At 47.4% G+C, this 26,865-nt stretch overlaps 8 protein-coding genes across 8 annotated transcripts; 5 read left to right on the top strand and 3 right to left on the bottom strand.

Moving 5' to 3' along the window:
* Positions 1-247: 247 nt before the first annotated feature.
* On the top strand, positions 248-1,255 carry idi1 (isopentenyl-diphosphate delta-isomerase IDI1; the record flags this gene model as incomplete). Its single annotated transcript, XM_001820990.3, has 3 exons — positions 248-491; positions 616-954; positions 1,020-1,255. 3 exons carry the CDS (start codon positions 248-250, stop codon positions 1,253-1,255), a joined length of 819 nt encoding a protein of 272 aa, XP_001821042.1.
* A 319-nt stretch (positions 1,256-1,574) lies between these two features.
* Positions 1,575-2,197, bottom strand: AO090023000501 (DUF202 domain-containing protein; the record flags this gene model as incomplete). Its single annotated transcript, XM_001820991.3, has 2 exons — positions 1,575-2,001; positions 2,100-2,197. The coding sequence occupies 2 exons, from the start codon at positions 2,195-2,197 to the stop codon at positions 1,575-1,577; spliced, it is 525 nt and encodes a 174-aa protein (XP_001821043.1).
* Positions 2,198-3,136: 939 nt separating this feature from the next.
* AO090023000502 (MATE family efflux transporter) lies at positions 3,137-5,057 on the top strand (the record flags this gene model as incomplete). The annotated part of the gene is made up of 2 exons (XM_023235629.1): positions 3,137-4,195; positions 4,251-5,057. 2 exons carry the CDS (start codon positions 3,137-3,139, stop codon positions 5,055-5,057), a joined length of 1,866 nt encoding a protein of 621 aa, XP_023090634.1.
* Positions 5,058-5,511: 454 nt separating this feature from the next.
* On the bottom strand, positions 5,512-6,507 carry AO090023000503 (putative replication factor-a protein; the record flags this gene model as incomplete). The annotated part of the gene is made up of 3 exons (XM_001820993.3): positions 5,512-6,255; positions 6,350-6,432; positions 6,504-6,507. The coding sequence occupies 3 exons, from the start codon at positions 6,505-6,507 to the stop codon at positions 5,512-5,514; spliced, it is 831 nt and encodes a 276-aa protein (XP_001821045.1).
* Positions 6,508-6,952: 445 nt separating this feature from the next.
* Positions 6,953-9,742, top strand: AO090023000504 (ATP-dependent RNA helicase DBP10; the record flags this gene model as incomplete). Its single annotated transcript, XM_001820994.3, has 1 exon — positions 6,953-9,742. The coding sequence occupies one exon, from the start codon at positions 6,953-6,955 to the stop codon at positions 9,740-9,742; it is 2,790 nt and encodes a 929-aa protein (XP_001821046.1).
* Positions 9,743-17,806: 8,064 nt separating this feature from the next.
* sclB (putative C6 transcription factor) lies at positions 17,807-19,583 on the top strand (the record flags this gene model as incomplete). Its single annotated transcript, XM_023235631.1, has 2 exons — positions 17,807-18,478; positions 18,576-19,583. The coding sequence occupies 2 exons, from the start codon at positions 17,807-17,809 to the stop codon at positions 19,581-19,583; spliced, it is 1,680 nt and encodes a 559-aa protein (XP_023090635.1).
* A 3,427-nt stretch (positions 19,584-23,010) lies between these two features.
* AO090023000508 (D-mandelate dehydrogenase-like dehydrogenase) lies at positions 23,011-24,075 on the top strand (the record flags this gene model as incomplete). The annotated part of the gene is made up of 2 exons (XM_001820996.3): positions 23,011-23,205; positions 23,266-24,075. 2 exons carry the CDS (start codon positions 23,011-23,013, stop codon positions 24,073-24,075), a joined length of 1,005 nt encoding a protein of 334 aa, XP_001821048.3.
* Positions 24,076-24,214: 139 nt separating this feature from the next.
* On the bottom strand, positions 24,215-26,228 carry AO090023000509 (amino acid permease; the record flags this gene model as incomplete). The annotated part of the gene is made up of 6 exons (XM_001820997.3): positions 24,215-24,725; positions 24,797-25,261; positions 25,310-25,458; positions 25,519-25,560; positions 25,626-25,827; positions 25,882-26,228. The coding sequence occupies 6 exons, from the start codon at positions 26,226-26,228 to the stop codon at positions 24,215-24,217; spliced, it is 1,716 nt and encodes a 571-aa protein (XP_001821049.1).
* Between the last annotated feature and the right edge of the window lie 637 nt (positions 26,229-26,865).

The following is a 26,865-nucleotide window of genomic DNA, read 5'->3' on the forward strand; positions in this document are numbered from 1 at the left end:
AAAATGAAAAGTGCAGCTAGCGCAAGGTGGGTGACATTGCAGGTGACTAGGTATACAACCAATCGCTAGAGGATTGCCCAATAGCGTGCGTTCCAGATCCTCCACTAATTTTGCCCTGATTCACCGCCTCCGAATGGCGGAGATTACTATTTTATTCCCCTTTCCCCCTCCTCAAGGTCGGATCGATAAGTACAATACCCCTCTTTGGATTTTTATTTTGTGTGAGCGTCATATTTTAGCTGTCACAATGAGCGTAACTACTACAACCACCGAGCCCCCTAGAATCACGGCGGAGAATGTCGCCACTCTCTTCCCAGAGGTCGATACTTCTTTGGCTCGTGAAGTCCTCCCAAAAGCCGATGGCAATCCCTCCGCAGCTAGCAGCAACGAGCTGGCGGGTTATGACGACGAACAGGTCCGTCTAATGGATGAAGTATGCATCGTTCTGGATGATGATGACAAGCCTATTGGAAGTGCCAGCAAGAAGACCTGTAAGATAATCCCTCTACATGACTACTCGTCTGGGTTGCAGTGTGGTTTTCCTGCTAGCGTTTTGCCTCTTCCCCTCTCTGCTAATACCGTTTACTGATGGCTCATCCAATTGGTGAAAAATAGGCCACCTCATGACCAACATTGACCGCGGCCTTCTCCACCGTGCCTTTTCCGTGTTCCTCTTCGATTCCAACAAGCGCTTGCTTCTCCAACAGCGCGCCACTGAGAAGATTACATTCCCAGATATGTGGACAAACACTTGCTGCTCTCACCCTCTTGGAATTGCTGGCGAGACCGGTTCTGAGCTGGATGCCGCTATCTTGGGCGTGAAGCGGGCTGCGCAGCGGAAGTTGGAACATGAGCTTGGAATTAAGCCGGAGCAAGTACCCCTGGATAAGTTCGATTTCTTCACGAGAATACATTACAAGGCTCCTAGTGATGGGAAGTGGGGAGAGCATGAGAGTATGTTTGATATCCTTTGACATTCATTTCATGATCACCGGTCGTCGAAAACTAACATTATTAAGTCGACTATATTCTCTTCATCCAGGCAGATGTAGAGCTGAAGCCTAGCCCGAATGAGGTTCGAGACACGAAGTACGTCTCGGCTGACGAATTGAAGACGATGTTTGAGCAGCCGGGGTTGAAATTCACGCCTTGGTTCAAACTTATCTGCAATTCGATGTTGTTCGAATGGTGGAGCCATCTCGGCTCTCCAACCCTGGAGAAGTACAAGGGCGAGAAAGGTATCCGGCGTATGTGATATTCTACTCCACGGAGACTGATGATATGATGTTACCCGGTTTTGTCTCGCAACATAGCGGGTGCTCTTCGGCTGTTTCTATCTATTTCCCTAAATGATGATACCATGGCATGGGCCAGTCAAACGCATTATTAATATTTGAACAGAAGTTATCTTATGTTTATAAGTACCCTATCTTCATTTATTGAGGGTTAATGACAGATCCCTTCTCCCTTGATACAATCTGGCGTCGCATCTAATCATGACATGCGCCTACGATAGTGCATTGTTTCAATCAAAGCGGGATCTTCCACTAAGCGACAAAGCCATATCCTTATTCTTAATTTTTATTATTTGCATCCGTTGCCAAGAACAGTATACAACTCCCTAGAATCACGGTCCCCACCACTGTAAATGTCATTTGTGTTTTCCATCCGCTCTGTACCAAAGCCGCTTTACGGCTGTACTTTCGCACAGTCCGCACATAGTTTGCAAACCCGTTAACCAGACAGGCTAAGCTAAGGATCCAGAAAATAATACCCAGCGGCAGAGCCATCCGTCGCTCAAGCCCGGTCGGCCCGCCATGGAAATGGAACGAGATTATGATAGCTACTGAAACGACCGCAAGGTACATAGAAAGACGAAGCCAAGAGAGAAATGTTCGTTCGTTGGCGCAGTGATCGCGGGCGTCGGAGGTGACATTTTCGAATAACAAGGCTCCAAGCCAAGGACGGGATAGGAAGATATGGTGGTTGTCCTCTAGATGCCTTTTTTGGGGTCAGTCTAAAGTCTTCTCTTTTCCCCTGCTCTTGCTTCGAACATCCCCGAGTAAAAAGTATTGCTCATAAGAACTAGAGGCGCTTACTCGTCTACCAGGACGGGGCATGAGTTCGCCGGATTGATCACCGGATTAAACCGCGGCCGAAGAGCAGAAGCATTTTGGCTTGTCGTAGATTCTGGCATATTGGGAGGCGATATGCCAGCCGAAGTAGGGTGAAACACTACCGCGACAATATAACAATAAGTCGCATCCTCCCTTTCAGAAGTGGCGGAGTCAGAGGCATGTTCTTGGATCGAGTTTCCATATGTCAGAGATCCGATGACAGACCCACGTGATTCAGATGTCTAGTCTCAATCGGGAATGATGTCACTCATGCCTGCATGGTCGTCTTCCTAGCATTGGCCTACGTTTCTCTTCGTGGTTTAATTTGGGCTGACTGGGTTGGTTCACACTCAACGGGGATCAAACGAATGAGATCTCGCGGCAGCACCGAGACAAAGCATCGCTAACAGATCTTGGATCGACACCTCCACCACGCGACCCATTCTCTATGGATCGTTTCTCACCTCCCGGAGTTCATGGTGGGGGTCGGCTTTGCGGGGGGCTGTTTGCAAGCCTGCTCACTAGTATGGCTTTTGCAGGACAGTGCATACAGCATGATCCCTTTCGTCTGTTAATTATACTCGATCATACCTGTTTATGTCAAGCAAAATTTACTTCGTATTGATCGAGGAGAAAGAAAACGTTGGTTCGATACGGGGTGACTCAGTAACGGCCCATTGCATTCGGCTGGAGCCAGAGAAAGTGGGACCCAACCCATACAACGGGCCATACAACTTTATTTCAATGGCTGAAAGCTCTTTAGAGGCAAAATCTGCTGATGGAGCGTAATATGATTACTACCTAGTACCTACACCATCGCCGCCCCCGCTTCTGTTTTCGTTTCTTTCTCCCTTCTTTCTCTGATTCACCGCATTTCTCAATTGACAACTCCCTCGAGATTGTATGTCTTTGGCACCATTAGATCATGGTGAGAAAGTTTCCTTAAATTAGAATTTTCCATACATACCAAGCTTTAACGTCTCTCCACTTACCCTTCGCATAATTACATCACCGTCGCAATGGGCCGCAGTAATAGTCTGCGCTCAGCAGAGGAACAAGCCTTACATGGCCGCTTCTTGTCCAGTTCCCCGCTCGCTGAGGCTGCAATTGCTCGAGATCTAGAGAATTATGCGGACGACGAGGGCTCAATGATTACTACTGACGACGAGGCTTCCGAGACATCCACTATTCGCGCGATAAACAGTCAGCCCGGCACGAACCCCCATTCTCTATCTGGATCTTACCGTCGTCCTAGCTTCTTCACTACAGTCTCCCACGCTACAGTTGTACCATATACTGCAGAACGAGAGAGGCTGACACGCAGGGAACGCGAACGCGCCATTGAGGATGAGCGGGATCTTCTCAGCGATAATAATGTTATGGACGCGAGGGCGAGGCGGCGAGTGACTCCAACTAGTGCACCCTCAGGAGAAACTACGGCACTCCTAGGAAGTCACGTAGGTGGTCGCGAATACAATGCCACGGATGATGAAGAAATTGACAGGAAGTGGGAAGAGGCTGTCGCAGCTGGGCTAATTCACACAACATGGAGACGGGAAGCACAGGTGATTGGTAAAAACGCTGCTCCGTTGATGGTCACTTTCCTGCTCCAATATTCGTTGACAGTAGCCAGCATTTTCACCCTGGGCCATCTGGGAAAGAAAGAGCTTGGTGCAGTGAGTTTAGCTAGCATGACTGTGAACATTACCGGATACGCAGTATACCAAGGTTTAGCAACCAGTTTAGACACTCTATGTGCACAGGCATATGGTTCTGGGAGGAAGAAGTTGGTAGGCCTGCAAATGCAAAAGATGGTGTTTTTCCTTTGCACCATCACTATCCCGATTGCTGTACTGTGGTTCTTTGCAGACAAGATTCTTATGAAGATCGTCCCGGAGAAAGATGTCGCCGCGCTTGCTGGCTTATACTTGAAGGTTGTCATCCTTGGGGCACCGGGATATGCTTGCTTCGAGAGTGGGAAGCGTTATGTACAAGCTCAAGGACTCTTTTCGGCCTCGCTATATGTCTTACTCATATGCGCACCTCTTAACGCCTTTATGAACTGGCTATTTGTTTGGGTAAGCTACCCCGAACTGCAGCTATCTTCCTCACTGTGGCTAATCGAAATGATAGAAATTCCAATGGGGGTTTGTTGGCGCCCCTATCGCAGTAGCTATTACAGACAATCTGATGCCGCTATTCTTGTTCCTTTATGTGTATTTCATTGACGGAGCGGAATGTTGGAGTGGATTTACTACCAAGGCCTTGCGCAACTGGGGTCCAATGATCCGGCTTGCCTTACCTGGTCTGGTGATGGTAGAAGCTGAGTGCCTCGCTTTTGAAGTACTAACCTTAGCATCGTCGTATCTCGGCACAACCCCCTTAGCTGCCCAGTCAGTTCTCTCCACCATCGCCAGTATTATGTTCCAAGTTCCTTTCCCCCTTTCAATTTCCGGCAGTACCCGTGTTGCAAACCTCATCGGAGCAACTCTTGTTGGTCCCGCTAAGATCTCCGCCAAAGTGACAATGGGATATGCTGTCATCGTAGGGATGCTCAACATGCTGTTGCTCTCCTCGCTGCGCTCATACATCCCACGACTATTTACACCAGAAGAAGAAGTGATTGAGCTCGTAGCACAGGTCCTTCCATTGTGTGCAGCGTTCCAGTTGTTTGACGCCCTCGCAGCCAATTGCAACGGTATCCTCCGTGGAATCGGCAGACAAGAAATAGGCGGTTACGTCCAGCTCTTTTGCTACTATGCAGTTGCAATGCCCATTAGCTTCGGTACTACATTTGGACTGGGCTGGGACTTACTAGGACTCTGGTCCGGTGTTGCTCTTGCCCTTTTCTTGGTATCAGTGATCGAGGTGGTCTTCTTAATACGAACCGACTGGGACCGCTCAGTCCAAGATGCTCTTCAGAGAAACGCAATGGCATAGAATTATGACGGTCCGCATACTATGATGAGATAACGCTATAGCCTATGTTTATGATGCCATCCATCGACTGCCATGTCTGTCGAGGATGATGTTGAAGCTTTCATCCCTAATTAAAGTTGTGGTATGACGAAAAGGGTTCTGGAATCTATTTTTATAACGGCCGTGTACTCGAATGAGGCTACGTTGGACTACGTTGAGATGTATCTTTAACGTTCACTTAGTGGATAGAGTTTTGCTTTGTTGATATCATGTTAGCACCATAAGTGCTGTAGGTAGTGTTCAATAAAAGACTGGTGAAGACTGGGAGAACGAAGCTTTAAATTATCATGGGATTATGAAACGTAAGTATGCTATCGGTGCATCGAAGACATGAATTTGGCACCTTTGTTTCCCGGCATATATGCATAGACGTGAATAAGTAAATAGGTAATAACGATGAAAAGACCCCATAAATCTAATAATCCAATATAGCCCAGGTCTGCTCATCAACAGTCGAGAAAATCACACCAGCCGTAAGCAGCTCATCACCAGCGCGGGCGACATCCGGCATGGGCAAACTCAGCTTAGCCGCAATGAGCTGAGCATGTAGACCCTCATTGCTCTGAGGTTCTGTCTTCAACAAATTGTACACCCTCCTTGCCACGGGGCTCATGGCAGGAAGGTTTCTGCCAGCACTGTAATCATCAACACCACCCATAGTGGCATCAGCACCGCCTGCTCCACCAGCAGCGGCACCAGCGCCACCGGAGCCACCAACAGGACCACGGGTAAAGAAAAGATGCACAGCAACAGCCTCGAGCATGTGGCAATGGAGCTCATTGATATCTGTCAAGGGCCGCACGCAATGTGATCCTACAAAGCGCTTATTTCCGAACGTCTTTAATTTCCCGAATATCTTGGCATATCCGTTGTTCACGACCTGATTCTTTCCTGCGCCTGCCTTGCTGTCATCTGTGTCCATGGTGTCTGCCGTGGCAGAGTCAACCCATTGTTTCACTTCGATTTCGCCCGTGCCGTCGTCGATTCTGTATGTGATGTTTGTACTTTGGGTGCTGATGTTGCGAACTTGTCCGACGAAGCAAATGCTGCCTACGTCGGCGCCGTCAATCTGGTAATCGGCTTCGGGATAGGGTTGTGTTGCGTCGAGGGCCTGCTTGATTGTGATGGGGCGGAGTGTGGTATTATTGCCGTCTGCGCTCTGTTTGCGATATTTGATTTAGTATAAGCCGAACTGAACTTATAATAGTAGATCAAGTATCCCAAGCTATCCGTTATCTGGAGCTCATCCATACCTTTCCAGCGGCGGGGCTGTTCGTCTCTCCTGGCACGAAGCCACCACCGCCTCCATAGGAGGAAGAACCGTAGCCATAATTATCTGGAAGATATTAATAAAGACCGATCAAAACAAGAGATAGCTAGTATAGATATGAGTAGAAAAGTACCCACCCATTTTGTATTATTTGTGCTGAACTAAGCTATGCCACTTGAAGCTCTATCGTCAATGACTTCGTGAACGTAAAGCAATTATCGCCATTTTACCGCTTCTGGACGCGTTGGACGCGTTGCGGGGACAGATCTGTTTGAGTAGTTTGCATTTGACCCGGAGCAACTTTGATCCCTGACCGCCTTGACTTTTTTCTCCACCACAGACAAAAAAAGTTGATGATCGATAAGAAGTCAATTATTGGACGAGGAGAGGAGCATTGTCTTTTCTCGTCATTTTAAATCGCTTTTCAATCGCTCTTCACAGGGATTGTTGGTGCTTTGTTTGAGATACCCAGGTTTTGTTTGATGAAGTTTTCTACGCCAGCAATTTGGTCCCTTTCTCAGTGAACCTTTTTTTTTATCCCGCCGCCTTTGCTGGCGAATAGGTACGATAATCGACAGAGGGCAAGATGCCTCATCGCGCAGCGTCGCCAGCGGCGTCCGAAAATGAGTTCGATATCACAAATGCTCTTTTCCAGAATGACAGCGATTCCGACAACGATACGTCTTTAAAACAGACAAAGCGGCCACAGAAGGCGGCTCCACCTCAAGCGCTTGATTTCCTTGGAGGAGATATTGACGACGACGAAGATGACGAGGCATTCATCGCAGGGCAACAGGCTTCAGCCAACAGGAAGGCTTCTAATCTTAAAGGTCGTACCGTCAAAAAGGGAGGTGGTTTCCAAGCAATGGGATTGAATGCGCACCTGTTGAAAGCCATTACCCGGAAGGGTTTCTCTGTTCCGACTCCTATTCAGCGCAAGACTATTCCCGTGATTATGGACGGTCAGGATGTAGTTGGTATGGCGCGTACTGGATCCGGAAAGACCGCTGCTTTCGTTATTCCCATGATCGAGAAGTTGAAGAGCCACAGTACCAAGGTTGGAGCCCGTGGACTAATTCTATCGCCGTCCAGAGAGTTGGCTTTGCAGACCCTGAAAGTTGTGAAGGAGCTTGGAAAGGGCACGGATTTGAAGTCGGTTCTTCTCGTTGGTGGTGATAGTTTGGAGGAACAGTTCAGTTTGATGGCCGGTAATCCTGATATCGTGATTGCGACACCCGGACGTTTCCTGCATTTGAAGGTCGAGATGAATTTGGACTTGTCGAGCATTCGTTACGTTGTGTTTGACGAAGCTGATCGATTGTTCGAGATGGGGTTTGCTGATCAGCTTACGGAAATTTTGTACGGCCTTCCTGCGAACCGACAGACTCTGTTGTTCTCTGCGACGTTGCCTAAATCGCTGGTGGAATTCGCCCGTGCTGGCTTACAGGAGCCTACTCTTATTCGTCTAGATACCGAAAGTAAGATCTCGCCGGATCTTGAAAATGTCTTCTTCTCCGTCAAGTCATCAGAGAAGGAAGGTGCTTTGCTTCACATCCTCCACGAGGTCATTAAGATGCCCACTGGCCCGACTGAGGCTGCGCAGCGTCAGAAGGAGCAGGGTGATGGCAAGAATTTCAAGAATTTCAAGAAAAGGAAGCGAGGGGATGACAAGGCCATCAATTTTCAGGAGTCTCCCACAAAGTATTCGACCATTGTTTTTGCGGCGACGAAGCATCATGTGGATTACTTATATTCTTTGCTTCGCGAGGCCGGGTTTGCGGTTTCCTATGCCTACGGTTCCTTAGACCAGACTGCTCGAAAGATTCAAGTCCAGAACTTCAGAGCGGGTCTTTCAAATATCCTGGTTGTTACAGATGTTGCGGCCAGAGGTATTGATATTCCTATTCTTGCTAACGTTATCAACTACGACTTCCCATCTCAACCAAAGATCTTTGTTCACCGTGTCGGCCGTACGGCTCGTGCGGGCCGAAAGGGCTGGAGTTACAGCTTGGTCCGGGACGCAGATGCCCCCTATATGCTTGATTTGCAACTGTTCCTTGGAAGGAGACTTGTCATTGGCCGTGAGCATGGTGACCAGGTTAACTTTGCCGAAGATGTAGTGGTCGGCAGCTTGCCTAGGGATGGCCTGTCCACAAGCTGTGAATGGGTTACAAAGGTACTGGAAAATGAAGCCGACATCTACAGTCAACGGACCATTGCTGGAAAGGGAGAGAAGCTCTATATGCGAACCCGAAACTCGGCTTCTCTTGAAAGTGCTAAGCGAGCAAAACAGGTTGTATCTTCCGACAACTGGACAGCCGTACATCCTCTTTTCAATGACCAAGGAAGTCAAATGGAATTAGAGCGTGAGAAGATGCTTGCACGGATTGGAGGCTACCGGCCGCAGGAAACCATCTTTGAGGTGCACAACCGACGCAACGGCAAGCACGAAGGCGATGAAGCCATCGACACTATTAAGAGAATCCGGACTACCGTTGATTACAAGAAGAAGAAACGGGAGATGGCTGAGAAACAGTCAGACTTTGTGGAGGATGCATCCAGCGGAAACAAAGGAGAAGCTAACGAAACTGAGGAGACGGGCGCCCAGCCAGATGAAGATGAGGAGGATATTGGCGAAGGCGTGCCCGATAACATGTCGATGGCGTCCGAGTCAGATCTTGAGGTTACCTTCTCCTCGTATAACGGCGGCAAGGCAAAGAAGGACAGCGCAGCATCTTTCCAAAACCCCGAATACTTCATGTCCTACACCCCCTCCAGTACAAACTTGGCTGAAGACAGGGCGTATGGTGTGCACACTGGTACCAATGCCAACTTTACTCAAGCCTCCCGCAGTGCCACAATGGATCTGCTTGGTGATGAGGGTGCTCGCGGGTTCGCCGAACCCCGTACCATGATGCGCTGGGACAAGCGGCACAAGAAGTACGTGTCACGCCAGAATGATGAAGATGGTTCCAAGGGAACACATCTTGTTAAGGGTGAATCTGGTGCCAAAATTGCTTCCACCTTCCGTAGCGGACGATTCGACGCATGGAGGAAGGGCAAGCGTCTTGGCCGTATGCCACGTGTGGGTGAGGAAGAGACTCCAGCTCTCGTCCATGACCTCAATACTGCTATGAGGAGACGACGCTTCCAGCACCGGAAGGAACAGGCGCCGAAGGCGGCTGACCGCCTGCGTGGCGACTACGAGAAGATGAAGAAGAAGGGCGAAGCGGCCAAGCAGCGCCAGCTGTCCAAGGCCGGAGGCGCGGCTGCAGGTGGCAAGAGCGAGCTGAAATCTACAGATGATATCCGACTGGCAAGGAAGCTGAAGCAGCAGAGGAGAGAGAAGAATGCTCGGCCGTCGAGGAAGAAATGAACGTAATGGACTGGAGAAGGCGGTGCCATAGAGGCACGCATTGTATATACCACTGGATATTGCAGTCTACACATCTACTCAGACATTATGATATGGAAATTCTTTACAGCATCTGCAATAGGACCGACTGATGTAGACCATGTATCTAGTTCTACCATAATCCCATCCCTGTAAGCATTCTACATGTAGCATTAATCACATAGACACCCAAACATATACCTACATACATGCGTACATGCGTACAGGCATTCGCACAGCTAACGAGCCTCACCATCACCAGGCTTCACGCCATCACCGCAGAAAGAAAATAAATTTTTTAAAAAAAAAAAAAAAAAAAAAAAAAAAAAATAAACGACAAAAGTCTTTCAGTTCCTCCATCACCGCCACGCCCTCGATCCACAATAGTCCAGCTGATTGGCCCCTCCTCTACATAGGAATCAATAAAAGACATATCACATCGCGATCACATCAGCAACCGTCTCGCAATATAGAACCCCTAACATAAAAAAAATCTGAATTTAGCGCCCACATCTACGCAGAATGCCTCCCCAGTGGAGACGAGTTCAATTATCCCAGATACCCAAGACAACGGTAATAACCCACCAACCCAGAATACAAAAAGGGGAACGAGGACATACTGCCTCTCGTATACAGCATGCTCATTACCAAATCTGTGATGTAATTTGAGGGGTCCCAGAGGGCTGAACGAGTGATGTCTTGTTTTGAATTAGACCGTCACTTGCATTTCTCCTCCGTCAATTGAGTTGAAAACTCGCTATCTAGACTTTCGTATGGAATGTGATGGGCTGTCTAGATTGAGTAGGGGATCTACCATGGTGTGATATCAATTTTCCTAAAAGGAATATTACACCCCCAGGACTGGGACGGACTATTGGATATGAGGTGGGTTTGTGTTTAACTTCTGGGTACTTTTTAAGCAATGTGTGTTTAGTACTTTTATAATTGGGAAGGTTATGTTGAGGGGTCTAGATTTGCTCGGAGCATTGTGCTGCGGGTTTGCTATTGTTGGGATGTACTGTATGTACTGTATGTACTGTATATTCTATACGGGTTTGTTTTTCGTGTTGTTTTTGCTGCTGATGTTGCGGTATTTGGTAATTGAATAGCAATTACTAAATCACTCTGCTTTGTGTAGAGGAATTTACCTTGTTTAAGGGACATACTCCGTAAGTAGGAGCAAAAGTGGTGCGGTCACTTGAGGGATTTAAGTTGCATAAGACGAGGATCGACGGCATGGATATTCGTTAAGCCGCTCGATAGATATATGTACCGAATCTAGGCATGTACATGCATGCATACACATCTATTGCTTATAACAAGCCACTTTGGATTTTCTATTTAGATAACGGGGGTATCCACATGGCTGGAAATAGAACTTGACTGGCATATGTGAAATGCGAACCCTGAGAATCTCTTGAAAAAAACAATAAGGAAAAGGTTCTATTGTGAGGTGAGGTTAACCAAGGTTTAGCGACATTTGAAACTTCGATAAACCAGCCGGGTATATGACCCGGTTGATTTTCGTCAGGTAATGTCTTTGCCTATCAAAATAGTGTTTATTTTCAATTTATTCTCGATAGGGTCTTGGTACGTGCCAATTATTGATTATCCCTTTCTTCGGAAACAGTTTTCGCGGACCGTCCCGAGGAGTTTCGTCTACGAGATCAAGGGAGAAGGAAGAAAACGAAAGAAGGGAGAAGAAAAAGAGAGGAGACAAAAGCTGAAGAAGAATACAGCAGCATGGAAAATCCAGGTTTTGACAAGTCTTCACCGACTCTCCGGAGTTGATCCCTCATTCGGGATTACTCAATCAGGGTATATCACCATCCACAGATGACGGATCATCTCTAACCCATTGAGTTTCATCGGTCAAACTCTTGACATATAACCTCTTGATTAGCCTGCCAAGACTCAGACTATCATACAGCAGATTCTGTCCCTGAGATAAAATTAGCCTCTTTCGAAGGCGCCACACTCGCTTAGGCGGATCCTAGTCGAACAAACAGGTCAGCCCTGACTCAGATTCCGACTGAGACCAGAGTTTTTAGCTTACGACTGCAGCTGAGGCAATGTCTAGTTTATCAGCCATCACGAGGGTGTGGGAGAAAGGATATGCATGGTTGCACAAGGGGCCACTTTCCCACATGATGTGGTAGTTGGAACATACATACCCACTGAGATACAGATTAAAATGGAATTGCCTTCCGACCAGCGTAGAGACTTGCGCAAGGCTCTTGGAAAGGTCACCGTGACTCTGGCATTCGCGCAAATTCCCTCGGCGCAGGGATTGGGTATACCAGCACATGGACCTGTCGGCGATCAGCCAGATTCACGATGCCCGAGTGACGAAATCAGCATTGATTGGCTCTTTCGCCGAACAAGTGAGCGTAATGCGAGATCAGCAGTCGAGAAGAGGCCTTTTTCTGAGTGGTTGTGTTTCTTGTGGCCAGTCCTCGGGTCGCTTCCTTGTAATCTGGTTCGCATAGAACACCATCTGACAGGTCGGTATACTCTAGGCAGCCAAGAGATAAGTCAAGTAAACGATATTGGAGCACGGCCTCGAGGCCGTGGTGCAGTAATTTGTTGAGGTATGTCAAGGTTTGCGATATGTTCAAGAATTGGAACATAATTATCAGGCACTACCAACGTGCTTCGATGATACCGGTGCATGCACCCGACAACTAACTTGACAAGATGCAGTGGCTTGAAGGAGGAAAGCACACCCAAATAAGAAGAAAAGAAGAGAAGAGAAAAATTTAAGAAAAGGGAAACAGGCCCTTGAGGCTATACCTAGAGAGTAGAATTGTCCGAGGCAAAATGCCATTCAGCCACTGAAAAACCAAGTCAGCCATACGCGAAGCAGCAATGTACTCAGCAGACCCCTTCCCTGTCCAACAGACGCCTCCACGGCTTACCTAGCTGGACTGGAGGACAATTTTCGGAAGATTACCTCGTGTCGCCGGAAGACGCATTGACAAGAACCGTGTCCGTGTAATAACGGAAGCCTCACGGATGTCAACCCCAGTCCACTGATGTTCACGGCGAATTTTCCTCAGTGCTTCCATAGCGTCTTCCAACGATATTCCCGGGCTCACCCGCCATGACAGGCTCGGAAATAGAGCTAATGACGTTTTGAGCCCTAATGATCGCCCTCTACTGCCTTAGTTGGACGAACTCATAAATCCCCTAGTGAGTGCATAGTCCGCCAAACTATAAAATAGTGCGAGGTTAGTAGGTGTACTACGGCGTCAGCAGCTTAGTACACCGTCGTGACGATAGTCCCGAGTCGAGTTCGGGAGTGGTCATGTTGAGCCTCGACTAAGGTTGACAAATACTTGCCCCCGTCGAGATCCGCGTGTTTCCCGAAAGGGTTTTGCCCAAGGGGCCCGCTAATCCGGAAGCGGTTAAGGGCTGGGTCATCTCCCAAGCACCTTGCATCGGGGGGCGTCGTCGAACTCCCTCACCCAGCTACCTTCCCATCCACTAAGGATTCGTCTTTCCCGATTTCCTTGTTTTCCCGTCATCATAATCGACGTTGGTATAGGCCTAACCTGCATGTCAGTGGGGTGGTGAGTGTCTCGTATACCCGTCCAGCCCCATTTAAGCAGCCTGCGTGGATTGTCAGACCCATTGATTTGAGTGATACAGTGTGCGCGTGAGCTAATATCCAGCCAGATGGAGACTTATGTACATTATCATGTACTACTTACTGTCTTGGGAACTTCTAAATTCAACATGAATCCACCCTTTTCTCGGGAAATGAATCGTCTGGTTTTCATTTTCTTTCTTAGCTTTGGTGGCTAAGAACTTGGTGCCGGTGGCTCGGACTATTGGCACCCACCCGGCCCCTAACAGGCAGATCGTGCTGGTGGCCCCTCGGCTCCAGCTTGCATGAACCGCTTACTCTGCTGGGAACTCAGCTGTTCCCCTTAAATACAACAGGGCCCAATTACCTGAATCCCACGGAACCCCTTGCCGTGGGAGTGTTACCCCCGCGTGCGGCATGTTCCACAATATGCTCATCTCAGTCTTTTCTGACTTTCTAGAACTGACTGACTGCGTGGGTGTCGCGCTTCTGGCGCTGGATAGCCGGTTTTTTGAAGTGTCTTCCCACTTCTTAGGACTGTAAAAACGTAGAAGGAGAAAACAATCTAAATTATGAAAATAAAAGAATTCGCAGTAACGACAGGCTCGATAATCCGTTGAGTGAAACCAAAGGAGACTAAATAACGGAACCAAACGCTCTACCCGGTATCATAACGATGGGTCATGAAGGTCAGTGGATAATTCCCTAGACCAGCTCAAGTTTGGGACCCTTTTTTAAGGCCATGAAACATGACTCGTTAATATTCCAAATCAACAACAAGCGAGTTCATACCAGAAGGAAAAAGAAAAGAAAATACGACGAATAGAAGAAAAATCACACACGGATTATGGGCCTGTCCACGACCCGAGTCAGGAATTAACCGTCGGTAATCCGCGGTCAATTGGTCTCCTCCACTAGATCATACTCCATTGCTCCGTGCTCAAGCAGCGGGTGGATCTTTTCGCTCTTATCGGGCGGACCATTTTCTATTGTCATCCATGGATGTGGAGTGCTTAAATTGTCCGGACCTCAGGTGACCAAGCCAGACCCATGTATTGTCTCACTGACCAAGGAGCTGCAGCTGCAGCCACATCTTGATCTTCTTCCTCTATTCTCAAATCCACTGCAGAGAATCAGGAGATGCGGACTGGGGTACCTCACTGGCTTGTAACTAACATATCGCTCTGTCTAAGATCTCGCAGTATCAAAATGTACAGAGCCTAGACCACTTTCCAAATCCTTTGCTCTAAGTGGCGTGACACCGTGATGGCGTTGCTGAAAGAAACGTTCTGACCATCCGCGAAGATCATCTCCAACGGCCAGAATCAATAGATCTCAGACTAATGAAGATGTGGTACAAACGGCGTCCCCCACAAGCGCTGTCCTCCCACCTTTCCGCCAAAATCCTAACGGGCTAGGAAAAAAAAGGGAGGGGTGCTCATATCTCCGGGGTCGAAGCTACATCCATCTTGAAGTACCGGCATCTTCCAATTCGGCACTCAATACATCAGACAAAGTGCTTGAATACAGGGTCTAGTGTGTTTGATTCACCACGACAAGTCAGAAGGACAAACCTTCATTAACACAGCCTGTGGGTCTTGGCTTTAGGCTATGGAACCGCTGCGGAGAATTGTTGTCTCAATCCAAAAGTTCGGACTATTGAGCTGGCGTCATCTGTCAAGCGGTACAAAGACAGGGCTGTACGAACTTACGAAGTACTCAGCCCAAGAATGACTAGTCCTCCGCTGAGCACTGTGCGTACTGCATACATCCTCCGTTCTGTCTCTTTCGGGCTGATCCCATCACGATAGTTACATAGTGTTCCATGGCGCTGGGACGTCACCTCGAGGGCTTTAATGACGATCTTGAGGTGCAATTTATTGTTGCCGTGATATTATTGGGCATTGGATTAAGACAGAAGAATTCTTTATGCCAGATGATCAAAATTTCCGTTAATTTCGTCAAGAGCCGTTTCCCACGTCTTCACCGTCACGTCACGACCTAGTAAATGGGGTTGCCTGAAGGAGTTATCTCCGTATACAGAACCCAGTGTGTACAAGCATACTAGTGATCAGGACCAGGTAAAAATTCGCTGAAGATATTAATTATATCTATCTTATTGAGTAATAGAAAATCTATAGTCCCATGGTTAGAATAGCAATAAATAAACAACGACAATAATAACTAATAACTTAATAGTGAGAATTAGATAATCACATAAATAGATGATCGCAAGAAAAGACTTAGTTCAATTGGGTCAACAATGTGATCTCGAATATTCATTACCACGCTTTACTTACCTATTTCTTTTAGAGTTCTGAGACCAAACCGCGCACCAATTAATATATCGAATAAAGTTATATATATAAGGTAAAATACTGAGAATAAGAAAATAAACCAAACAGAAAGAAAACCAAAAGGGTACAGGAAAGAGAGTTCATAAGTGGTAATCACGGAAGTATGGTTGTTGACGAACAAAAATACCAAGTCAATCCAGATCGCATGCGGAAGGGTACACAGAGAACACACAGGCTAAAGAGGAGGGGGCCTGTGACCCAATCCCCAATGATTGACAAGCTTAAAATGCTGGTGAGAAGTTCCCCGACTTCCTATCTTACCTGGTTGCGCATGTCAAACTGGGACGGGGAATGCGCAGCCACCCCATCCTTGCCGAGCAGACTATTGGCAATGGATGCAGCGGACGGGCGCCGACGTCGATCCGTTGGCTCAATCTTTTTGCCTTACTTCCTCGTCTCCTGATTGGCATCGGCTGAGCACCACTACTTCACTAGGCTATCAACCAACCGACCTGGAAAAACTAAAATACTCGAGAAAATAAAACCAAAAACCAAAAATAAAAATAAATAAAAATACAAAACACAAAATAAAAAAAAGAAAAAGAAAAAAGAAGAAAAATACCACAACTCCACAGAGAACAGTATTCTTCTTCATTTGGACATGGCGTCTGATCCTTCCCCCCCCCTTCTCTTGAAATTCCCCTCTTTGAGAGGGTATTATACCCGTTTCGGGCGATGTCAGTGACTATTTTTTACCGTCCATCTAATGCAAGCCACGAACCTCCTCTATACCCAGGAGGAAACTGGCTCGACGAATAAGGGGGATCTTCTTGGTTTGAAGATGACCAAATTTTTATCAAAAATGAACGGCAGACGGATGAAGACATTAAATGAAATACGAAGAATAAAAAAAAAGAAAGGAAAAATAGAAGTTGCCCCATTCCAAGGGAGGAGGAGGGAAACGACAACTCTTTCGAGGCCCTGAGTGAAGAGTGAGCTCATTGGACTGGACCCGCCGGAGGATTGGAGCTATTCGTGGTTCCGATTCTAACATACAGAACTCAAAAAGACTTACATGGCCTACGGAGCGAAAAAGAACCCCCATGGAGATCTACAAATGATGGAGATCAAGTCTATCGGCTGCTAGTCGGTGTTGCACTGGCCACTATTACCCACCCGCTGCTCCCATATGCTGCCAACCAAGCAGGGACCTTCCTGTTCGTGGGTATAAGCCTCGTCACCACAAACACAGACTAGGGTCTTGCTATCACTTGCGCATTTGAGGACAATTCCCAAAGAGACTTGAGCGCCCAGCGGGATCTCTTCTCCCCTTGACATTGAACTTACTAGCTGGCCGACGAACAGCCAAGAGTTGACCCTACCCAAAGTGCTTGAAGATCAAAGTTGGGTATACCTCCTTTTTATTTTTCCTAAGATTCTTTATTGCTTGACCCTCTCTGAATTTTATTATTCTATTTTGAAGATCACCCTCTTTCAATTGCCAATTTTTCCCTAACTTTTACTCGCCGTTGGCAAAGGGAGTGTGATCTCGCCGGATTATTACGCCTCACTTTCCGGTTATAGTTCACCGTTTTTTCCTATTTTCCTGACGGGTGTTGAGCCACTTCAAGACAGTCAAAAATCTATATCCAGAAAAAGAAAATAAGGGGAGAAAAAGGAAATAGAATCATACATAGTGTGCTAAGAGGTAAGGACTTGCTAGCTGTCCCTTCATTTATTTTTTTGGTATTATTATTATTATTTACTGCACCTCCACTCTCCCTAATTTTTCCGCTCTACGCTTGCCCACTGGGTCCAGTGATCGCCCACCATGCTGCAATAATCAACCCATGATGGAGACCATCGAAGCTATGGAAAACTGTCCGTCACGATCTGGGCAGTCTATCCGGATTAGCGCGTCCTAATTTATGACTCCTCCAATAATGATCCTGGGCTGACTTGATTATAAGCTCCTGTAGTCCTCTGACTGCAATGCGTGGAGTTTCAATAATGACTGCCGATTGAACAGGAAACTGCATTTGACATACAGCAGAACGGTCTCTTTGTACCGGAATATGCTGCCCATGTCAATATCGACTACAACCCTCTTCCCGTTCTTGTAATTCGCGTCCCCCGTCGCTCGAGGGACTATTTTGCCAGATGCAATCACTAGTCCTCCCCCCTTCTTCCTTTATCACTCCAGATTTCGGACATTCAAGACTTGATCCGGGTCCAGGGAGGATTTCTTTTGATCTAACTCGATCAACCAATGCTCGAAGGTGCAACCCCCGGGATCTCCCACTCCCTCGCTCTATGTCCGCTTCGGTCTCGGCAGAAGACCCGCTGGAGACTTCTGGAAACGTCAGACGGCCCGGTCAGTCAGAGACCCCTCAACCGGTAACGGCGGTGGAGTCTTCGACTGTGTCGGCGCCTACTGGAATATCCGCTGGGGTAGCGGGACAGGTCCGCGCTCCGAAAACACCTACTACAACGATCCACGAATCAACATACTACCGAGTGATCTCTGGCCCCGGGAACGATGTACCTCGACACCCATTTCCAGTCAGCGACAGTTTCTCTTCGCGCTTGCCAGCCTCACTCAGCGTCCCGGTAACTTCTCAGCCTTCGGTGCCGACTTTTTCGCAGCCCACCTTTGGAACGTCACCGCCTGGGGCTGCTGGCCGGTCACTGCAACAGAAACCGACGAGACGCACCAAGGCCCATGTGGCTTCCGCGTGTGTGAACTGCAAGAAGAAGCATCTGGGCTGTGACCCTGCCCGGCCTTGTCGAAGGTGTGTTTTGTCGGGAAAAGAAGTAAGTTTTGTCATCTATGTTCGTGAAGTCATCGAGCCGCATTCCTTGTATCGGAATCCATGTGGACTGAGGTGGTGAAAGAAGAGAGAAGACCCTGTTACTAAGCGTTGAATAGGCAACATGTGTCGATGTTACGCACAAAAAGCGGGGAAGGCCGCCCTTGAAAGCCGAAGACGCGTCTCTCAGAACGTATGCATCACAGACAGACAATTCAGGAACATCCGGAGAGCAGCATGCGGCTCAGCCACGGCGCCCCATGCATAGGGCTACATCATCCCGTGAGCTCAGACCCATGACCGACTTACAGGTAACCGGCGGACCCCCTGGACCCTACGGCATAAGGGTCTCTCCAGGGCAGCCAACGAGATGGCCGGGTGCTATATACTCCCAGGCCATTGATCCCTCGCTGTCGATGCAGCGTAACATAGGACATCGGCGTTTTTCCTCCTCGAGCTCAGTACAATCCATGGCAACAGTGTCCCCAGGCAGTTTCGTGCCGATTGGAGGATACAGCCCGGTTATGGGGGCATCCCATATGCCTATGGGCGTTGGGAGACCGCTCTCATCATACGGAAACCAAGTGGTACACCCCAGTTCTTCACCACCGCAATATTATCAGCCGTACGGTGTCGCTTATTCGCCATATCCACCCAATGCTAGAGTGGTCAATCGGATGCCCATAGCGGACCAACAGGTACCAAGAGATCCTCGGGAAAATCTGGTGGAGTCTTCAGTTAGGCTTCCCCCTATTTATCCTCCCACAATGGGAAATCCCCAACCTGGGCCACAAGCACATCGGCTGAGCGACCCATATCCAGCGAATTGGTCACCTCGCACTCGAGAGGAACTGATGCAGCAGGAACTACGGCAACTACCGTCACACGGCCACGGTACCATTGAACCTGTCTCGCCGAGCAGCCAGATGCGTCAAGCAGCATCGGACTTCAGTTTCGGTAGCCAAATTCCCCGGCATCTGGCAACAGTTCCTCCTATGCAAGAACAACCGCCTCAGGAATCTCCTGTACGAGCTCGAGATGACCAACCAGCTGCTGAGGTCGAGACTGATGATTCAAGGCCCGCCAAGAGACGGAAGATGGCCTTGGATGATATGGTTAACGATTGAGTTCTTATCTCAATCCACAAAAAGCAGAAAGAAAGAAAAAATCCATGATCGGAGCTAGCATATCCATTCTTTTCTTCAAAGGCCGGATGGCCCATTCTGGTTCTTGATGCGTGTAGCCGGACCTACAACAGTTGATGACCTTCATGTACATTTCCTTTGTGATAAGTTTTTGCTTATACTCTTCTTACATCCGATATCTAGCGGTCTGCCGTTCTCCAAATATTTCTTTTTCGCCTCATTTCCTTTGTTATGCATTTGGTACTGATCCGATCTTTGTCATTGTTGTGTCATGTGGTCCATTTCAGCACTATTTCCTTTGTTTGACCTTGTGAATTGCATAAGCCTTGGATGTTTGGGTCGACTGGGCTTGTTTCATACAATGCATGGCGCGCTGCGCGTCACCTTCGAAGATATATTAATGGTCTTGAGCATTGGATTCAGCGTCATAGACGGCGTTTTGTTTTGGAGTCGGGGGCATCACCAAGGTTGCTACATCATTCATTGCATATTCAAAAGGAGCATTGTAACTTCTTTAGTCTTTCTTTCCTGCCTGTTTTTTTTATTTTGAGGGCCTTTTTCATATACTAGCTCTGTGTCATATAGATAGCTCATACAAATTGTGGATATGTGTGTACCATTGGAGTTGAAAGAGGGGGCAAATTACAAGACATAATTGATTGAGCTTTTCTCATAACTATCCTTTTCCATCTTTGTCAGTGCGAATATGTAGTCTCTGAGGTTTTGGCATTTGCTATTGATAACCAATGCAGAACCCTTGAGATAAACTAATGGCGACAGGAAGGTTAATTCAACGACCTCGGATGACGGGCTTCCAGATACAGTTAGGGTTATCCAACGTTGCACTGGCCGAGGTTCACGTCAACCACGCGACGATCTACAGTCTCCACGACCATCGTCTGCACATCCGATGTTACATGCTGGCAGTGGGGCGTCTTGGAAAAAAGAAAAGAAAAGAAAACCCCCACTATGCCTACCTCTTAAAAAATCTTGAGGCTCTTTTACGTTAATCCAAAAGATAAGTAGACAAGTGGAGCCCTAGGGAACAAAGACCATGTCTCGGTTCAACAATATATAAATGAAAACATCATGTCCCAAGTTCAGCGGAGTCATAATTTCCCAAATCCAGTTATTTTAGCTCAATTCTTTGATAAACAACAAATATACAGTACTACCCCGGTTATTCAAACAATAGACAAACAAACCACAAACAGTCTACATCCTTCTCAACTTCAACCCTATCTAGCATTATCCACCTTTGTCACCTTCCAGTTCACCCGTTCTAGCCTCTAAGAGCATTTTGAAAAACGTTCCCCACTCAAACATACACCCGATTTATCTATTTACTCACTAAAACCTAGACATCCATCTTCACTCCGAAACTACGAATCCACTTGTATATTTCCCAAACCTCATCGGCTACCTCACTATCTCCCGGACCCATCCGTCGACTAATTGAAAATAGCCCATTATGCCACGAGAAGCTTTCCCCCGGTGATATAACCATACCAGAAGGTTCTTCTTGGGATGAGATGCGCCTTTTGGTGGGGCTTGGTTTGGACTTTTTTTTATGTCGGGGTGGTGAGATTGTGGTGGTATACGTGGTATGTGTGGTATGCGACTGGATTCTATGGAACGAAAGAAGGCGAGAAAGTGATGGTGGAGAAGCTATTTTGAAGGTTGAGCGGCGGATTAAGAAATCGAGGGTTATGAAGTGATGCGCTATTGATATTCTGCCGTGGTTTGCTAGTAAGTAAGAGGGGGGTGGCCCTTGGGGCAAGTTGGTTCAAGGGTGGCGGCTACGAGGTGAGAACTTGAGGGTACATAAGAACTGAGACGGTTAGCGATGGGATTGGGGAGGATTAGAAAGAATCTGAGCTGAAGATCCCAGCGTGGAGGGCTCTTAGGGAGGAGTTTATTTCTTATCCGTATTTGCGGTTGGCTGGTAGCTTTGATGAGCATGCTGGAAAGGAAACGGAACGGGTTGCGAAGAGGGATGAATGTTGGATGGCACTCTAGTAGAGGTAGTTCGGTGACGACTTCGAGAGTCGGGAGGTGGGAAGACAAAATGACGCATGCGTCCTGTCACTTCGATGGGAAACGAAGATTACTTTGCAAGCTCTACACATTCGGAGTTCGTTCATTCTGGAGTACTGCTATGGCCGAAAGTTTCCTATCATGTCGGGCTCAACTGCAACCTTAAAGATCTTCCTGAAAAAGAGATACAACCCGCCAGAATATGTATACTTATATCAATGCTCGAGTTGGAATATTAAAGTGCGCATATTACTCTAACTGGCCATGTGACTATTATGATGATGCTATGCACCCTGCCAGCTAGAATGTGTGTCGTAAATGTGAGTATATGGAACCCCTGTAAGTACTCCACAGTGTCAGATCGATTTATAACCATGCTCAACCCCGGAGTCCTAGATGCGTTTGTAATGGAAACACGCATGTCGACAGGGATGTGCTATATATTGCTTGACAATATCAAAGCTCAGATGATGGGTGATGAGAGTTTCATAAAATTCCCTTATGTTGCTGGACCACTAACAGAATTACTAACCTCGCCCTAAGCACAGTCCTCCTGCATAGACCAGAATATCATTCACTCAGTCGCCTTGAAGAAATGTGGAGCTCACTAAAACACTGACCACTGTTGATGCTCTACTACATCAACCAGGTAGAACATCTGAACCAAGGTCCCAGGTTGTTCCCTCAACAGACTGCCCATCTTGTTTGGAAGAGAGGCGTAAAGCAGATCCATGAAGAAGTTAGGATAATCATTCTAACAATCCTCACCAGACAGATGAGCCATACCTCGAACGGAGGTATGTACATCGACTCCTGTCACTAATGCCGCCAAAGAGGGAAAACTTGTGCAGACCTAATGACTCTAAGAATCTATAACTCTGTCATACCTTTAGAAGACGACCTGTGACTACCCTTGTACTTGTGCCTTTAAAAGATGGCAGATCCTCTCTCCCAAGAGCTCAAACGCGGTACTCTTCTGTCCACGCGCAGACGAACGGGAGGCTGTTATTACTTTGTTCCTGAATGTTATTTCATTATAGCAAAGATAGTATGTTTAATTTTGCACTGGTCTTTGTGACATCTGTCAACCGTTGGCTAATCGTTATTGTGTCAGATTTACATGACAATATTACGTACTATAAAGTGAGAAACAGTAGTTTCAGTTTATCGGCCAAATGACTAGGCTGAATTTTTAACCGTTTCTGGATTCCCCGCATATGTATAAGACTATAGAAAGACTGGGTGGGAAACGGTATGACCAAGTTGTAGATTCAACAAAACTTTGTCCAACATCAACAAGAAAATACAGCGTTGCCAGAAAGAGTCTACATCCCAAACTATACTTGTCCTTGATACAGCGGTCTTCGAAAATATGCTTATGCCAGGACCGCGACCATTCATCCTATTCTTCAATCCAGTCAGACATGCAGTACCGTTCTATCACCAGTTACAAAAGGTAGCACGAACAGAAGTGGTCACAAGCAAGAGTAGAGAGGAATTCTACTCCGATCTCCGAAGGAAATACAAAGATATCTCAATCATCTACAGAACATCAGCAAGCGGTGCAGTAAGTATTTCCCTCCAACATCCACGCAATCGATTCCTCCACAAACTAATGATCAAACAGGTAGCCGGGAACTTCGACGCAGACTTGATCCAACATCTCCCCTCGAGCTGCAAGCATATCTGCCACAACGGCGCTGGCTACGACCAGATCGACGTAAATGCATGTGCAAAACGCGGCATCACCGTGACCTACGCACCAGACCCCGTCACCGAAGCGACAGCAGACCTTTCAATCTGGCTGATGCTAGGTGCTCTACGACAACTGAATCCATCTCTCAGCTCTTTACGGGCTGGGAAGTTCAAAACAGGACTCGACTTCGGCCACGACCCTCAAGGTAAAATCCTCGGTATCCTCGGCATGGGCCGTATCGGACGCGCTATTAAGAAGCGGGCCGAGCCGTTTGGTCTAATCACCAAGTACCATAATCGCAATCCTCTTTCCTCTGATCAAGCGGCTGGTGCTGAGTATGTCTCCTTCGAAAAGTTGCTCGCCGAGAGTGACATCATTAGCATTAATGTTCCGCTTAACGCGCAAACCAAAGGGCTCATTGAGGAGAAAGAAATCTCCCAGATGAAGGACGGGGTTGTCATTGTTAATACCGCTCGTGGCGCGATTATCGATGAGGCTGCGATGGCAAAGGCGCTGGATTCGGGGAAGATCGCCTCCGTTGGCCTAGATGTGTATGAGAATGAACCACGCGTGAATGAGCGGTTGCTAGGGAATGATCGCGCTTTGATGGTGCCTCATCTTGGAACTCATACTGTTGAGACGCTGGCGAAAATGGAAACGTGGGCTATGGAGAATGCAAGAAGAGCGGCGCTTGGGGAGAAGTTACTATCGCCTGTTCCGCAGCATGTTCATTTTCAATGATTCGTGATTATCGCAGAGTTGACTGGCTTTTCAGGGTAGTAGATAGATAGATGGAGTAGAATTCGTTGCGTATACATCGTTATTCGTAACATAGTTATGTGTTACGGTTTGTATGTACAGATATAATTAAAGAAACATACTACAAGAACAACCACATTCCAACCTGCTTAATCCTCCCCAGGACGCTCTTGTCCTCTGGGTCCCACGAGAAGAATTTCTTCTTGCTAGACCCATCTGCTTGAGGTGCATTATCGTCGTGGATATTTGATGAGCCTTCGTTTGAGTCATTCACGTCGACTCCAGTGCTGTGGATAAGATTGTACCGATCCGTGATCAGGTCCATCTCGCCGCGATGAACAAACCGTGTCCGTTTGAACAATTTCCAGGCCAGGAACATCACAATCATGACAGGGATTTCAATGTAGTAGGAAACAAAGTCGACGCCCTTGAAGTGTGGACTGAAGCATTTCCAGCCTTGCACGAGGATGAGAACACTGTTGAGGCAGATGGCGATGATAGGCCCGACTGGGTATGTCCAGTTCTTGTAAGGGAGGAGATGTTCAAGGCCTTGGTGGCGAATAGCAGATCTGAAACGGAGAGATGCCACTCCAATGCAGACCCATGAAATCTGGTTAGAAACTCCGACAATACTGCATTGGGTTAGTTTAGTGTTCATAAAAACATAAACATCCGTGGTTGGGATTGACAATAGTCGACTCACTTTTGTAACCATGACCATAACTGGCCAGCTCCGATATAACTGGCGCCGAAGCATAAGCCACTGATCACAGACGTCGCCAAAACAGCAACCCAGGGGATCTGAAAGCGATTCAGATGGCCGAAAAACCGGGGTGCATATCCGTCAACGGCCAAGGAATAGAGCAGTCTGGATCCAGCAAACAAAGCATGGTTCGCTGCAGAGATGACGCTAGTCATAAGCACAGCATTGATAAAACTGCCTGCGACGGCACTGCCAGCCTGCTGGAAGACGAGAGTAAAGGGACTGGTGGCCGTGTCTCCGTTCGACAGACCAGGATAGTTGTATGGTACGTTGAGGCCAATAATAATGATAGACACAATGTAGAATAAAATGATACGCCAGAAGACGTTGCGGACCACCTTGGGCATGTTCTTCGCTGGGTCCTTGGTTTCACCCGCCGTAACTGCAATGGACTCGGTGCCACCACTAGTTATGTCAGCACAATCTCTGTCAAGGATTATGGATATAACATACAAGGCAAATGAAGCTGTAACGAAGACGGATGCGAAGCCACCAATACCGTCAACAAAGGGTGCATCATCGACATAGAAATATTTGCCTCCGATATATTGGTGTTCAGTGTTGCCGCCACAGTTGACTACAATCCCGAGAATAATGAAGATCTGGACATTGTTAGCATGGTGTTCGTAGAATCAGAGGGTAATAGATATATGGAAACATACTATGATAGTTACAACCTTGAGTAGACTGAGCCAATACTCGATCTTCGATGAATCCATGATCAGCATTTGCAGGTAGAGCCATTGACTTCAAAATGCATATAACATACCTCTCCGTAAACCTTGACGGAAAACATATTCAAAGCAATAACAACAACCAGGAATATCAGACTGATTGCCCATCCGGGGAAGTTATCCGTCCAGTATTGCAGCAGTAGTTGCAGAGCAATAACATCAGACGCAGTGGAAACCGCATCATTAAACCAGTAATTCCAAGTAAGAGCGAACCCTAACGCATCATCCACAAACCGACTGCAAGTAGTCAGCACTCATGGAACACGTACAATGTAAGGTAGAGTAACTCACCCAGCAAAAGTGCAGAAAGATCCCGCCACAGGGATGAAAGAAGCCATTTCACCCAAAGAAAGCATGGTCACAAAGACAATACCACCGCAAATGGCGTAGGCGATAAGCATAGATGCCGGACCGCCAGTGGCCAGAGCTTTACCCGTTCCCAAGAATAAACCAGTTCCAATAGTACCACCGATAGCAATCATCTGAACTTGACGTGCAGAAAGATTACGGGCGAGTTTATCCGCATTGACAAATGGAGTGTTGCTACCGAGGGGATCTGTTACAAATCCCGGAGCCTTCTGACCCGCATCTTCTTGAGGAGCCCTACCGGGCCCCTTCTCAATGTCATGGACCGCCATTATGTGCAAATGATCTGATAATGGTCCCGACGTGAATCAGTGACAGTGACTAGAGATATCAAGGCCCTCAGCTGACCACGACCAGGGTCAGGGGATCCTGATGGAGAGAGGGTAAATAACCCGTCAAAGCCAAACAATGGCACTAACATTGATTCCACGTTAGCATGATAAACTAACAGAGCATCTGCATAACAGCTAAAATCGACCTACCTAAACGCCGATTTATCAGCTACTCAGTGATAGCCCTATAAAACTTCCCAATTAGGAAAGCGACCCGCAAGAACTCGACGGATTCCACGTGACGGCGAGGAAACGCGCAGAACTGCGAAGAGAAGGTGTCAAATCAGATATTGACTCCGCGGGGGTGGAGGAGACGAAAAGCTTCTTAAAACCAGACGACCCTGATTGTGCCATGTCAGGGGAGGCAAGGCGAATGCAGGCCTTGTAACCTCGCGAAAACTTAGCGGATGACGTGCTCAAAAAAAATTACGTACGACTTATGGATATGGCTTATTTCTTACGGTTACATCGCGGGCAGTAACTGCCGACCACGTTTTCCTTCTGTGGCTAGTGAATCTCCACTCTTGACATCTGCAGTTCGAGATTGAGTTTTGGCTATAAATCTTGTCTTTTGATA

Source organism: Aspergillus oryzae, chromosome 3 (assembly GCF_000184455.2).
Source record: "Aspergillus oryzae RIB40 DNA, chromosome 3".
In the NCBI taxonomy this organism is placed as follows: Eukaryota; Fungi; Ascomycota; class Eurotiomycetes; order Eurotiales; family Aspergillaceae; genus Aspergillus; species Aspergillus oryzae.